This window comes from Pelophylax lessonae (genome assembly GCF_965119305.1).
Source record: "Pelophylax lessonae genome assembly, chromosome: 5".
In the NCBI taxonomy this organism is placed as follows: Eukaryota; Metazoa; Chordata; class Amphibia; order Anura; family Ranidae; genus Pelophylax; species Pelophylax lessonae.
Genome location: NC_138772.1, coordinates 457,486,461 through 457,501,268, shown reverse-complemented (window position 1 = coordinate 457,501,268; position 14,808 = coordinate 457,486,461). Strand labels below are relative to the sequence as shown.

The 14,808-nt window shown below is 44.4% G+C and overlaps 1 protein-coding gene across 2 annotated transcripts in view; it reads right to left on the bottom strand.

Moving 5' to 3' along the window:
- Positions 1-14,808, bottom strand: part of ZC2HC1A (zinc finger C2HC-type containing 1A) — a 175,601-nt gene that overhangs the window by 21,253 nt on the left and 139,540 nt on the right. For both annotated transcript variants that reach the window (XM_082257498.1, XM_082257499.1), the window contains one exon: positions 13,399-13,500. In XM_082257498.1, coding sequence (XP_082113624.1) covers positions 13,399-13,500 — 102 coding nt within the window. The remainder of the gene's footprint in view (positions 1-13,398; positions 13,501-14,808) is intronic.

Sequence of the window (14,808 nt, the reverse complement as noted above, 5' to 3'; positions counted from 1 at the left end):
AGAAGCTGAAGAGAAGACTCTGTTGCCAATGAAGGACCGCATAGGCCTCGGACCGTTGGAACCAAGGTAAGTAGTGCAGACTTTAGTTTTGCTTTAAAACCCATTGAATAAACAGTTTCCCAAAACTGATATATTTAAGGCATGCCTCTAATCACATTTGCCAGTGTCAGCTCTTAACCAATCTTCAAGCCATCAAATTGCTGGTGCCTAAGCTGGCCAAATGTAGAGCACCCATGGCAACTTCAGATCTAAATACCAAGATGGTGTTGTCCTTGTTGTGTATTCCCGTCAAAGTGACCCCCAGCCTTTCCTTATGTCAATGGCAGAAGTCATGGGCAATCTCCTTAGTGGTATCATGGACACCCAAAAAAGCCTACAGGTATTCCTACTCTTTCTCATGCGCTCTCAAACTAAATAAAAGGACCAAAGTCGGTTTTTTACTTGAAAATGCAAAATAAAAAAGTTAGTGAAAAGCTAGTTACAAGGATGCCTGGCCTTGGACAGCTTGAAGTTGTGGTCTTTACGGGAAATAAAAGTATGTGCTGATTTGTAAACTGCAACTCACAAAGAGGAAATCATTAATGCCTTGTGTTGATTTAAAATAAAAATTAAAACTAAACTTAGGCTTTAATGAAATCCAAACAAATTGCTTTATCTTAATTAAAGCCAGGCCACACTGTTCACATTAGGAATCCATCCTGTTCCGTTTTATCAACAGGAAAATAACTTGTAAATGTGCCAAATAAACACAGACTATAACCTGGCATAAATAATCAAGATTGTAAATAAATCGGATGCTCTAAAAAAAAAAAAAAAAAAAAAAAAAAAAAAACTAAAAATATTTGAGATTAGTTCAAGGCCATAGAATTTTCCAGAAATAGAGGGGATTTCCGGGCTAGTAATCGTATGCTATTTTGGGAAACAGAAAGAGCATTTAGTGAGTAAACTTTAGTCTAAAAATGCTTTACAGCTATAAATAGGGGTTCTCATTTTTTTTTTAGAAGTATAAGCAGATGTGTCCGCAAGGATGGACAGGAAGATGCCTATTGTCTGTGACTGGGACCAGAATTTTTCAGGTGTAATTTGCCAAACAGACTAAACGTGTGTACCTACAAATAGGCACGTCTTTCCGGCTTCTCAGTGACAAGAGGAAAGGATTAGTCTGATTGCACAGAACCATTTCCAGCAAGTTAGGAAATTAAAAATAATTTAGTTTCCTTGCATAATAAAATAATAGGTACATTTTGTATGAAAACTCATTTATCCTTTAACATTTATGTAAACTCTTGGAAGCTATATACAGAGACAGGGGGGCAATGATTACATTTATACACTCCATGCAGCTGCCCTGATTGTAAGTGATAGGAAATATTTTTGTCTGTGTATAATTTAAGGCAGTGAACAGAGATTTGCAGGATTGGTCAAGATTATCTATACTAAGAAAGACCACAGACAGTAATGCCGATATGCATGAGTCCAATCACAAGACCCCAGCAGGTATTCAAGGATTCAATTTCCAAGCGCAGTGTCCAAGTACAAAGAAACAAGATTTATTTAAAGGATAAGTGCAGTCAAAACCTAATGCAAAACCCGCTCTTTGGCACATTCTAAGACTATTCTATCCAACCCTGTAAAGCAAAAATCACTGTACATACCTTTTCTACACCCGATCCGGTCCGGTCTCCAGCGACGGAAGCTGTGTGCCGACAACGGCTGTGAAATGAGTGGGAAGTGACGTCACCCATAGACTTACTATGGGGTTTCCGTTGTCGAGTGCCTCTCCTGCACCTGTCTCCACGCTGAAGCCACCGCTGATAGCTCAGCAAGGAATCGGACCGGTTCAGGTGTGGAAAAGGTAAGTATAGTGATTTTTGCTTTACAGGGTTAGACAGAATAGTCTTAGAATGTGGCAAAGAGCAGGTTTAGCGTTAGGTTTTGACTGGACTTATCCTTTAATGGGAAGCATTTCCCCAACACTGAAAGAAATCGAGTCATCTATGGGCTGGTTATGAACAGCATAACGCATTTCCAGTGTTTGCCCTTGAGGTGTTCTGTATGCTTGATGCACCACACTGAGCCCCAGGGTCTTCTCTTTATATATAGTGGGTTTAGAAAAAATACTTACATTTTGTTGCTTTGCAACATGAAATGAAATGAATACACATTTTTGGTTTTATCCAGCTGCATTTACTGGTGCAGCTTATAACATCCAAGTGAAAGACATAATACCAACATGTCAGAAAAAAACTCACTGAGTTGGAAAAAGGATTACCCCCTTTTGTCAGTATTTTGTTGGACCACATTTTGCTTTAATTACAGCCTTTAGTCTGTTGGGATAAGTCTCTACTAACTTTGAACGTCTAGACTTTGCAATATTTGCCCACTCTTCTTTGCAGAACTGCTCAGGTTCAGTTAAATTTGATGGTGACCGTTTGTGGACTGCAGTCTTCAAGCCATTTCACAGATTTTCAATGAGATTCAAGTCTGTTTACTGACTAAGCCATGCTGGACATTCACCTTTTCACCTTTAACCACTATGTGGTAATTTTTGCTGTGTACTTTGGGTCGTTGTCATGTTGGAAAGTAATTCTTCCCATTGACAACTTTCTGGCATAGGGCAGCAGATTTTTCTCAAGAATATGCCCCATTCATTTTTCTTCTATCCTGACAAGTGCTCCAGTCCCTGCTGCAGAGAAACACCCCCATACCAGGATATTATCAGCTCCATTCTTTACTTTATGAATGGTGGTATTTGGATAGTGAGCTGTATTGGATTTCCACCAGACATATAATTTGGTGTGGAGGCCAAATCATTCAATTTTAGTGTCATCTGACCACCTTAAACGCACCTTGAAGAGTCTGAGGAAAACATGGAAAAAGGTGTTATGGAGCCCAGACTTAAAACCCACTGAAAATCTGTGGAATGTCCTGAAGACTGCAGTCCACAAATGGTTATCATCAAATTTAACTGAACTTGAGCAGTTCTGCAAAGAAAAGTGGGCAAATATTGCAAAGCCTAGATGTATGAAGTTAGAGACATATCCCAACAGACTAAAGACTGTAATTAAAGCAAAAGGTGATTCAACAAAATACTGACATAAGTAGGAGGGTGATTCTTTTTCCAACTCTTTTTTTTTTTTTACACTTTTTTCTGACGTGTTGGTGTTCTATCTTTCACTTGGATGGTATAAATTGCACAAGTAAATACAGCTAGGTAAAAAAAAAAAAAACTGTGTCTGTCTTCATTTCAGGTAGCAAAGCAACAAAATGTGATTATTAGGGGGGAGGGTGTGTGATTCTTTTCTATACCCACTGTATAGGCTACGATCATCCTATTGTTATCAGAGATCTATGTAAAACAGAGGGGAGACGCCAAGGAAAAAACACAATAGATGGCACTACCTGCTTGGTTGGATTTAACGGTTTAGCTTTAAAGTACTTGCTGTGCATTGCTCATATTCTCAAAACGTACATGTTATGTTGCCTTTCCTTTTTGTCATGATTCCTCTTTGCTGTATCCTCTGACATTACCCACATTTTAGTGGTTTGCAAGCCAAACCTCTACACCCTACAGTCATGTGAAAAGTTAAGTACACCCATGAAAACTGTTAACTTTTTCAACTTACTGTTTATATGAACCTGCAATCGTTGGCTCTTTATTCAGTGACTACAGAAAAGGTGATGTACGTGAATAAGAGCACAAGAAATATTTCAACAATATTTTTAAGAATACAGAACAGGATTCTTAGCCTTAACCATAGTAACCTTCAGGTGATTGGTCAATGGTGAAAAAAAAAGGAGACAGCCCCAATGTAACCCCTCCCTCTACCAACAAGCCTTGATTCTGTAACAAGCAATAGGGATATAATACTGGGAAGAACATGCGTACTGTACCCGAGGACACAGGATCCTTAATTTTAACCGTGGGACGTCTAACGGAAGTCCAACTGAGCAGTGGGAAACACAGAAAACAAACACTAACAGGCTCGCTTAACAATGGGTCACAAAAAGGGCTTGATATATATCAGAGAGCAGCTTGAAGCACCTTATGCCCAAAACTGGTATCAAATGAGATTCAAACTTCCATTTGTTAAAACCTAAAAAATGTAAGAACAATAGACTGTCACTACAGGATAGTCTTGCAGTTCTGAGAAACAAAATCCTGATGTTAAAAAGCTCATGAAGCACCAACATATCTAATAGAATGCGCCTCAACAGGGAAGGGGGAACCCTGTCCTTCCAACAATAAGCTTGATTCATGACCTGTGTAATCCACCTAGCAATGGTGGAGCGAGGGGCAAGGAGTTTGCTGCTGGAAGCCTCAGGAAGGACAAAGAAGTAATCTGATTGCCAGAAAGATGCTGCAGCAGAGAGGTACACTCAAACAGCATGGACCACATCCAGGCAGTGGAGAGAAATGTCATAGGAATGCGTGGGAGCAGGACATATGGTGGGGGGGGGGGGGGGGGGGGACGATATCCTGGTTAAGGAAGATGAAGGAAACAACAGGAATATGGAGAGCCCAGGACCACCAGCCAGCCACAGCCAAACATGAACAGTCTTTATTGTTCTTCAAAATCAGGGAAGTAAAATAGCTTTTCTTCAGCAAATAAAACACAAACAGTCCATCATTCTGGTACAACTAAAACAATAGAATGGCTCAACACCAATATATCAGTCCCACACACAGGTTTGGGGATTCCCATCTGCTTCAGGGTACTGCAAAAGCCACAGGAGCTAAGCAAAATTCCACACGCAGGTTGAACCTTTTGGGACCAAAGTCACTGTAATCAGGGTTTGGAGGCTCTTTCCCATCCAAGGTCTAAAAGGACTCCTTCCCAGTCTGACAATCTGGCATCCATTGTGAGAACCTGCTGACTCCTGCTCTGGATGGGACATCCACCATGCTAGTTGGAGTCTAGATCACCCCATGCACCTAACCAAAAGGGCCAGAGTCCATTTGTTCCATGCAGCCAGAATTAGAGATGGGCTCGAGCGTGTTTCGGATCCTAGTCCCAACCCACCTGTCTGATCCTGCCAGGAAGCCGACACTGCACACCGCCAATCACAGGCAGTGAGACATTTCCCGGATTGTGCAACTGCGGACTGGGAAATGTTTCATTGCCTGCGATTAGTGGTGTGCATTGTCGGCTTCCTGGTGGGATCAGGCAGGTGGGTTGGGACTAGGATCCTGAACCCGCCTGAGCCCATCTCAAGCCAGAATATTGAACTGTCATGACCTGGAGTGAAAAGGATTATACGGCACTACCTTGAATCCAGAAACCTCTTGCAAAAGCTAATGGAGTGGAGTTTTCTGGACTGAAGGGTGCAAGCATTTGTGCGAAGAGAAAGGAGCTTTGCCTGGGGAAGAAGGACCCTGGTTGGGAGCTTACATATACACCAAGTGGTGAATTGGATCCAGGGTGGGTTTCTGAAGATTGAATCCCATCTGAATCTCTGTAGAGTCTGCACTGTTTGCTGAACATTGGCTGACAGATCCTTTAAAAGGAGATCGTCCAAAAAGCCTACTAGTTGGATTCCTTGAGACTAAAGCAGAGCTAGGGCCTGGCCAAGCATCTTGGTGAAGACCAGAGTTGCTGTCGACAGGCCAAAGGGAAGAACAAAAACCTAAAAATGTTGAGTGCCCACAGCAAAATGCAGGTAGCGTGGATAAGATGAAACAAGAGGGATGCATATGTAGGCATCCTTGATGTCCACTGAGACCAAGATGTCTCCCTGTTGAAGGGAGGGAATGTCTGATCTGGCTGATTCCATAAGGAATATCGGAGTCTGAATAAATCTCTTGAGAAACTGCAGACCCAAGATGGGGCAAATGTTTGAACAGGTTGGAATAGAAACACAGTAAACTTTCCCTGCATGGAATGGGGCCATGAGCCCCTGAGAGAGAAGCTGCTAGAAAGCAGCATATAGATCTGTCAGATTTTACAGTGAACATGGCAAACTTGAGAGCATTAAACAGAGTGGAGGCAGAGACCAAAACTCCATTTTGTACCCTTGGATACAATGTTTTGAACACATATTTCTGGAACTCCTCAAGACCAGATGGCTGCAGAATTCGACAGACGTCCTTGACTTTGACAAGTGAAGCCACCCCCTCATTGAGAGGAGGGCTTGCTCCAGGACTTGATGGGTTTTGAGACTTAAGTAGCCTTCCTACCTGGAAGCACCCTGGCCTTTTTTTTTTTTTTTTAGGAAGAAAGGTACTCTTACCACCTGTGACATCCTTGATATAGGTATCCAGGGATGTACCAAAAAAGGCATTTCCCCCTCAAGGGCATCCTCTAGAGACGTGTTTTGCATGGTAGTTACACAGCCCAGCAATTGAGTCAAAGAATTGTTCAAATGTGCATGGAAAGGAGGCTCATATTGGATATCTGGTGAAGCTTATATACCAATCAATTTATGCTATAGTGCAAGACAGCAGGCAGGAGCTCCAGATACTGGTGGACAGATGTATGTGTCAAAATGGAGCCAGGGTCTCGAACCACGCCTTACATCCAGACAGCAAGGACCTGGCAGATTGCCATGAATGCAACTGCAGATGCAAGGCAGGAGCAGCCAGAGAGAACAAGGCCTTGAAGAGTGCTTCTAACCTCTTGTCTACTGGGTCCTTGCAAACATAATTGTCCTCAAGAGGGACTCTTAAGACTTTGGTAGGGCAAGAAATCATTGGGTCCATTATAGGGGCTCTCCATTTCTTATGGAAGCTATTATCAATAGGGTATTGCTGGGAAAAATGTTTAGGTGGGCCAACATTTTTTTCAGGGTGAGAAAAATCACCCTAAAAAATGGGCGCTAAAGAGCAAGGTCTTTGGGCAATTTAGGGGAACCAAGACAGGAGACCTTAGAATTGTCAGATTTAGATTGCTCTAAAACAAGGGTTGAATGAAACACATCAATAAGAGTCAAAATGTACACTGCTCAAAAAAAAAAAAAAAAACACTTTAAAAACACATAGGATCTCAATGGTGAAAAATATCATGCTGGATATCTATATGAATATGGAGTGGGTAATGTGTTAGGAACTAAAGGATGCCACATCGTTTCATGGAAATGAAAAATATCAACCTGCAGAGGGCTGAACTCAGACACCCCCAAAAATCAAAAAATCATTTTGCTGAAATTTCATTGCAGCAACTCAAAATAGTACTCAGTAGTTTGTATGGACCCAACGTCCACCCCAGAACCGTTAGCTGAAGTGCCCATTTCAAAATGCCCTACCAAAGAGAACCAATTTAGATTATTGGTTAGGGCAGTCCCTAACATTCTATTTTTTCTTTTTGAGCACATCCTTGGTGGATTTGCTAATGTGCTTCAGATAATTAGTGTGTTGAAAGACTCATTCCCGGGTTAAGCTTCATGTTTTGGATTGATTAACTCACATTCTCAACAAGTACGCTTTGGTAGGATGCAAAATTCATTGTTGAGTTGATGACTGCAAGCTGCCCAGGCCATGAAGCAGCAAAGCAACCCAAAACCATAACATTTCCACCACAATGCTTGGTATGAGGTTATTTTCCTTAAGGAGATTCTAATTTTCGGCAACTAATCTGGAACTTGAGGTTCTCATTTCATGCATTAGAAGTGGTAATAAATGTAGGGGCGTACATCATTTTTTCATATGACAAACCTGCATCTTAGTTCATTCAGGGCTGGTTCACACCATGAATTGCACAGAAACAAGCTGTGCATTCCTGTGCGACTCCCATGCATTCAGGGTACAGTGGGATTTACACCCATTTATTTGAATTGGCTGAAATCACGCTGGACCAGTACTCCTTTCTCTCATTACATCTGGCTACTAGTACTCCGGCTAGTATTAGTCGTCTATGACTGACGCTTGAGAGGTTCCAGAATCCATGTTACCCCTCACCTCTTTTACTCTCTTCCTCCCCCCTCCTTATTGTTTTCTTCTTCCTACTCTTGGGGTCTCTTTCCCTCGTTCCCCCTTATTTTTGCAATGGATTTCTGTCGGGAAGCTTACCCTCTGGGATTTATTGTCTTTCGTTATGAGGTATTCTAACTAGTCTTTACAATAATTTGTTTGTACTTCATATTGTTTTGGCTTTTTTTGGCACCTGAATATGTCTGCTGCTCTGTGATGCTATTTTTCTTAGCTTTCATGGGCTAAATTGGTACTCGTTCTGTTATATCTTGAAAACCAAATAAAAATTATTGAACCAAAATCATGCTGGACTGCACGAAAAAGTACTGCATGCACTACTTCTAAAAATGTACTGCATTCAAATATCGTGGTATTACTATACCATACGATCTGGTGCAGGCAAACACACTGCTTTGTGATCTGGGGTTTTGGGGTGGTCTTAAGGTAAAACTGACAACTGCTGCAGATCACAAGTGGAGTGCGTTTTCAACATGGTGCAGGAAACGTACACAGAACGTAGGTTTGCCGCACAGTATTCCAGTGTGAATTGCTCTTAGATCATGAAAATGAATTCCCCATGTCAACTTTATGTGTCATTTGTTCAAGTATGTCACCTTTCTATGTAAACACTATTTAATGCAGGATCAAATGTCTGCAGAGTAAAATATGTTAAAAAATGTCAGCAATTTATATATGGTGTACTGTAACTGTGTGCGCACAGTAGTAGCTAATATAGACCACATTTTCTTTACCAGCCATGCAAAGTGAAGCTGAATGCAAAGAATCACAGCATGCAGTAAAAATGGGATATTTGACTTACTGTAAAATCCATTTCTCTGATGTTCATTGATGGACACACCTCCTGGTATGCATAACCATTGGGTTATACTGCACCCTACAGGAGGACACTAGGCAGAAAATAATTCTGGCTACACCCATGGGCAGTTCCAGGGGGTATACTCCCTCTCTCTGCTATAGCCACTCAGTTTTGTTACACGCAGAGTCAGGAGAATAATAACTCCACAGAGGGGTGGGTGCTGTGTCCCTCAATCAACATCAGAGAAATTGATTTTACGGTAAGTCAAAAATCCCATTTTCTCTTTCGTTCATTGATGGACACAGCGCCTGGTATTCATAACCATTTGGAGGTTCCAAAGCAGTGTTAAACATGAGGGGTGGGAACAACAAAAAAAATTCTCAAGGCTAAACATTAGCCAACCAGGCCACAGGAGCGCAACCAAACAACTGGAGCCCACCTGAAAAAAAAACAATACACCCTCAAAGAGGATTAGGTCTTCTGAACAGCAGCCTGCAAAACCTTGCAGCCAAAGGAAGCATCCACAGATGTCAACACATCTACTTTATAAAACTTTGTAAAAGTGTGCACCGAGGACCAGGTGGCCGCCTTTCAAACCTGCGTCACTGACGCCTGATGACAGAAAGCACAGGAGGCACTAAGTGCCCTAGTAGTGTGCGCCTTGACAGGGACAGGAGGAAGCTGACCCCTGATGGAATAGGCTTGAACCACTATGTCGGTTTGATCCATCTGAAAATGGTCGCAGAGGAAGAGGACAACCCTTTGAGGTCTGTCCGTGAGCACAAATAGAGAATCTGACTTCCTAAAAGACTCCGTAGCTGCCAGGTACACCCCAATTGCCCAGACCACATCCAAGGCATGCAAGGCAATTTCCTTCAGATGTTTAGAGACACAGGGAAGGCAATACAATCTCTTCATTCAAATAAAAATCAGAGACAACCTTTGGAAGGAACAACGGACAGAGGCGAAGAACCACCTTATCCCTGTGAATCACCAGATAAGGTGAACGACAGGAAAACGCCACCAGTTAGGACACAGTGCACGCAGAGGTGATAGCCACCAAAAAGGCCACCTTCTGGGACAGCTTAAGCAGGGGAATCTCCAAAATATTTTCAAAGGGAGGCTTCTGTAGGGCTGAAAGCACCAAATTGAGATCCCAAGGCGGCAACGGAGCCCGTATTGGAGGGACCAAATGTCGGACACCCTGAAAAAAGGTACGCACCAGGGAGTATGTGACCAAAGGTTGTTGGAAGAAGACCACCAAAGCAGACACCTGGCCCATGATGGAACTCAAGACCAACTTCTGTTCAACTCCCCGTTGAAAGAAGGTTAAGATCCGAACCACCAAGAAAGAGCGAGAATTAACCCCAAGCGACTCACACCATGCAATGTACGCCTTCCATGTACGATGTTTGATCTTCCCAAAAGTAGATTTCCTAGCTTTCAACAGTGTAGGAATCACTGATTCAGATAAACCTCTATCCTTCAGCACCTGGCGTTCATCAGTCAAGTCGTGAAAGCCAGTGACTGTAAAGCAGGATGGAAGATCAGTTAATGGGACAGCAGATCCTCCTCCCTGAGAGGAAGCTTCCAAGGAATGTCGGTGACCAGCCACACTAGATCGCCATACCAAGCCCGATGAGGCCAGTCTGGTGCCACTAAGCTGATCGGAATCCCTTCTGCCTTGATCCTGTGTAGAAGTCTGGGCAGAAGCTTGAGAGGAGGGAAGGCATAAATCAGCTGATACTGACCCCACAGGGCAGCCAGCGCATCTGTGGGGTCCGCAAGAGGATCCCCTGACCAAGCCACAAACCTCTGCATCTTTCTGTTGAGCCGAGATGCCAACCGATCCCCCTCGGGGGTACCCCATCGGAGACACAGCTGATGAAAAGCCTCTGGATGAAGGGACCTCTCCACTTGGTCTAACGTCTGCCGACTGAGGTAATCCGCCTGCCAATTTTCCACCCCGGGAATGTGTAAGGCAGAGAGGGCTGGAACGAAACGTTTTGCCCTCCTTAGAAAGCCTGCTTCCTCCAGAGCCACCAGGACCCTTCTTTTTCCCCCTTGGTGATTGACATAAGCCACAGCCGTGGCATTGTCTGATTGAATGCACACTGGACAACCCTGAAGACGATCCGTCCAATGATCTAGACACAGTCTGATCACACAAAGTTTCAAGACATTGATGGGTAGTCTGGACTCTTCCAGCGTCCAGATCCCCTGAGCAAAATGCTTGCCGAGGACGCCTCCCCAGCCGGACAGGCTGGTATCCGTGGTGACCACTGTCCAATACAAGGGGTGGAAGGATTTTCCCAGCTGAAGCACCGGAGAATGAAGCCACCATATCAAGGACTCCCTCGGTCCCTGACTCAGCCAGATCTGATTTCCAGAGACTGCAGCGTCTTGTCCTATTTGGTCAGAATCTCCCTTTGCAGGTACCTTTTATGGAACTGTGCAAACGGAATCACCTGGAAGGTAGACACCATCAGGCTCAGCACCCGCATGCATGAGGGCAACCATCTGTTGGACAGCATGAGGTGAAATGCAGCCTGCAATTTTTGGAGTTTGTCCAGAGGAAGGAGCACTCTGGCTAAGGCCGAGTCAAGAGTTAGGCTCAGATAGTCCAGCTTTGTGGACGGAACCAGAAAAGACTTCTGAAAATTCAGAAGCCAAACTCCCTCAGAGTTGTATGGTGATTTCCAGATTTCCATCATCCTCACTATCTGAGGATTCCGGGCGAGTGGTCACAGACCCAACAGGGTAACCCATGTCCTCAGGGGCCGAATCAGATTCAGAATCGGATGAGACAGATAAGGCAGGGGAAGGCAGGGGGCACTTTTTGCTAGCCCATCGCCTGAAAGCCAACTCCACCCGGGACACAAAGGACTCCAGGACTACCGTCAGTGCATCGATGGATGGTTGGGACCCGGAGGGCCACGCAACCTTAAAGAGGGGATCAGGTGGGGAGAGACTCCAAAGACTCCATGAATCACCAGGGGGACCCCACAAAAGGTGTAAAGCAAAGCAAAGGGACAACCTCCACCACGCTGGCAGCACCACCCGGTAGCCAGGCACAAAGAACCAAGCAATCCTCAGCAGAGAGGGAGAGGACCTCACCAGACTCACCACCCAGTGGAAACAGGCCCCTGCAGCCACCAGGGCGATCTGCACTCCATGCGCGGTGGTCAGGAGGGGCTCCCACTGCCGAAATCACCACTCACAGGGCTCCACTGTCATGGCTGCCACTATTTTAATGGCAAACCCCCACAAAATGGCTGCCAGACTACACAAACATGGCCGCTGTGCATTGAGCCCAGGCTACAAGAAAATGGCGGCACTGCACGGCACCACGTGGCTCCCAGGAGGGATACCTAGGTCTTAAGAACAGGCCCAGACAGGACGGGGGGGGGGCGGGGACCTGAGAGGAGCCCCCACCAGGTACATTCCCCCCCGCACAGCCAATCATCTGGTCCCTGGTGGCGCACCCCCCTGCCCTATCACCAGCATAGCGCCCTGCCCTCACCCCAGGAAGTGGACCAGACCACCCACACAGCCCCAGCATAAGTGGAGGGGGGGGACCCGGGGGTCTGACTGTCCCAAAGAGGGGCCTACGTCCACTCCAGAACCCTCCAGGGGGAGAGGAGGGACAGCTACTCACCATACCAGGAAACAGGCTGGCACCACTCCAGACAAAAACTTCCTCTCTATCGAAAAAGGGGGCTGTTGGCCTGGAGAAACGCTGCGACTCTGGACAAGACCCGGTCATATGCGACCTTGTTAGGTGTTTAACTCTCAGGTCAGCCCCTGTTCAGGGCAGCCAATCTAGCACTTTTCAGATATTTATGTGTTAAACATTTTAAAACATTTGTCATTTTCCTTCCAGTTCACAATTATGTGCCACTTTGTGTTGGTCTATCACATAAAATCCCAATAAAATACATTCAAGTTTTTGGTCGTAACTTGACAAAATGTGGAAAATTTCAAGGGATATAAATACTCTTCCAAGGCACTGTAATGTACCTTTGTGCAGTTTTTTTAATCAGAAGCTTACCAGGGCTCAGATGTGGTGGCTGCATTAGGTTTCTTTTTTTTAGGCTAAGAAAATTTTCAGCAAGAACAGAAAAGCAGTGTCTTCCACACTTCCATTGGGCTGCACTGAAACCAAAAAACAATCGCCTTCCTTTTCTCCCCACCTCCATGTAACAGAGATGAACAAAGGCAGACATATTTATGGTCCAATCTGTGTGACAAGCAAGGCTCTTTTCATAAATACTGTGGAGAAGTGGCAGTAGCTACCCAGAAATAGGAGGTGTAATCTTTGCAATATTCCTAGGTAAAAATGATGGCCGAGGTTGGGTTTGGTCCAAACTTGGGTTCGCACCAACCTCAGAAGTTGTCACTCCCACGCACTTTTGCCCAGTTATCTGCGGCCAGGGCATTCCCCCCCCACACTTGTAACAAGGGGACAGGGATGCTCATGACATTGTTGACCTAATATGGTTACATTAGCTCATCTCAAGGAAAAATAAAAGGGAAAAAGGTTTAGATGCGTTTTAAATGTAATGCAGAGCTACTGCTGAGATAAAACGCTATTTCGGTGCACTCCACACAAGCTGAATGCAGCTTAACAGCAACCACACTTGTGTGAACACAAAATCTAGAAGGGCAACAATACCTAGTGTAGTTTTCAGCATTGTAGGTTTTCCTTTTGTTAGCAGCTGCAGCTGGTGGCGGATTTCTGGCCAAACTCGGTGGTGTCCTAGACTTCACTGAATCTCTGAAATGACACATCAAATAGGATTACAAATACAAATTGTAAAAAAACTAGATGATTTTACCTATGGTTACACAAAAAAGTACCAAAGCCCAAGCATTTTTACAGGTTATTGTAGTTTGGGTTGTGATATACTTAAGCTTTTGTACATTTATGTTTTTTTTTTTTCAATAACCTGAGGACAAGAAAAAAAAAAATGATTAGGTCTGCAAATGAATGAAGTAAAGCAGATATCAGGCAACATTTAGTATAGTATGTACTCAATACTTGGTCAGGCTCCTTTTTCATGAATCAGTGCATACATTTGTGGCGAGGTATGGAGGCGATCAGCCTGTGGCACTGCTGAGGTGTTATGGAAGCCCAGGTTACTCTAATAGCGGCTTTCAGCTTGTCTGCATTGTTGGGTCTGGTGTCTTTCACCTTCCTCTTGACAATACCCCACAGATTCACTATCAAGCACAGTGATACCATGATTATTAAACCAGGTATTGGTACTTTTGGCAGTGTGGGCAGATGCCAAGTTCTGCTAGAAAGTAAAATCAGCATCTCCATAAAGCTGGTAAGCAGAGGGAAGCAAGAAGAGTTCTAGAATTTCCTGGTAGAGGGCTGCACTGACTTTGGACTTGAAAAAACACAGTGGACCAACACCAGCAGATGACATGGCTTCCCAAATCATCACTGATTGTGGAAACTTCACACCGGACCTCAGGCAACTTGCATTCTGTGCCTCTCCACTCTTCCTCCAAACTCTGGGACCTCGGTTTCCAAATTCAATGCAAAATTTTCCACAGTCCATGATGATTTAGGGAGCCATGTCATCTGCCGATGTCGGTCCACTGTGTTTTTTCAAGTCCAAAGTCAGCGCAGCCTTCTACCAGGAAACTAGAGCACTCCATGCTTCCCCCTGCTGACCAGCTTTATGGAGATGTGGATTTCATTTTCTAGCAGGACTTGGCACCTGCCCACACTGACAAAAGTACCAATTCCTGATTTAATGATCATGGTATCACTGTGCTTGATTGGCCAGCAAACTCACCTGACCTAAACCCCATAGAGAATCTGTGGGATATTGTCAAGAGGAAGATGAGAGACACCAGACCCAACAATGCAGAGGAGCTGAAGGCCGCTATTAAAGCAACCTGGGCTTCCATAACACCTCAGCAGTGCCACAGGCTGATCGCCTCCATGCCCCAACGCATTGATGCAGCAATTCATGCAAAAGGACCCCAGACCAAGTAGTGAGTGCATACTATACTGTACATGGACATACTTTTCAGTAGGCCAACATTTTTGTATTAAAAATCCTTTTTT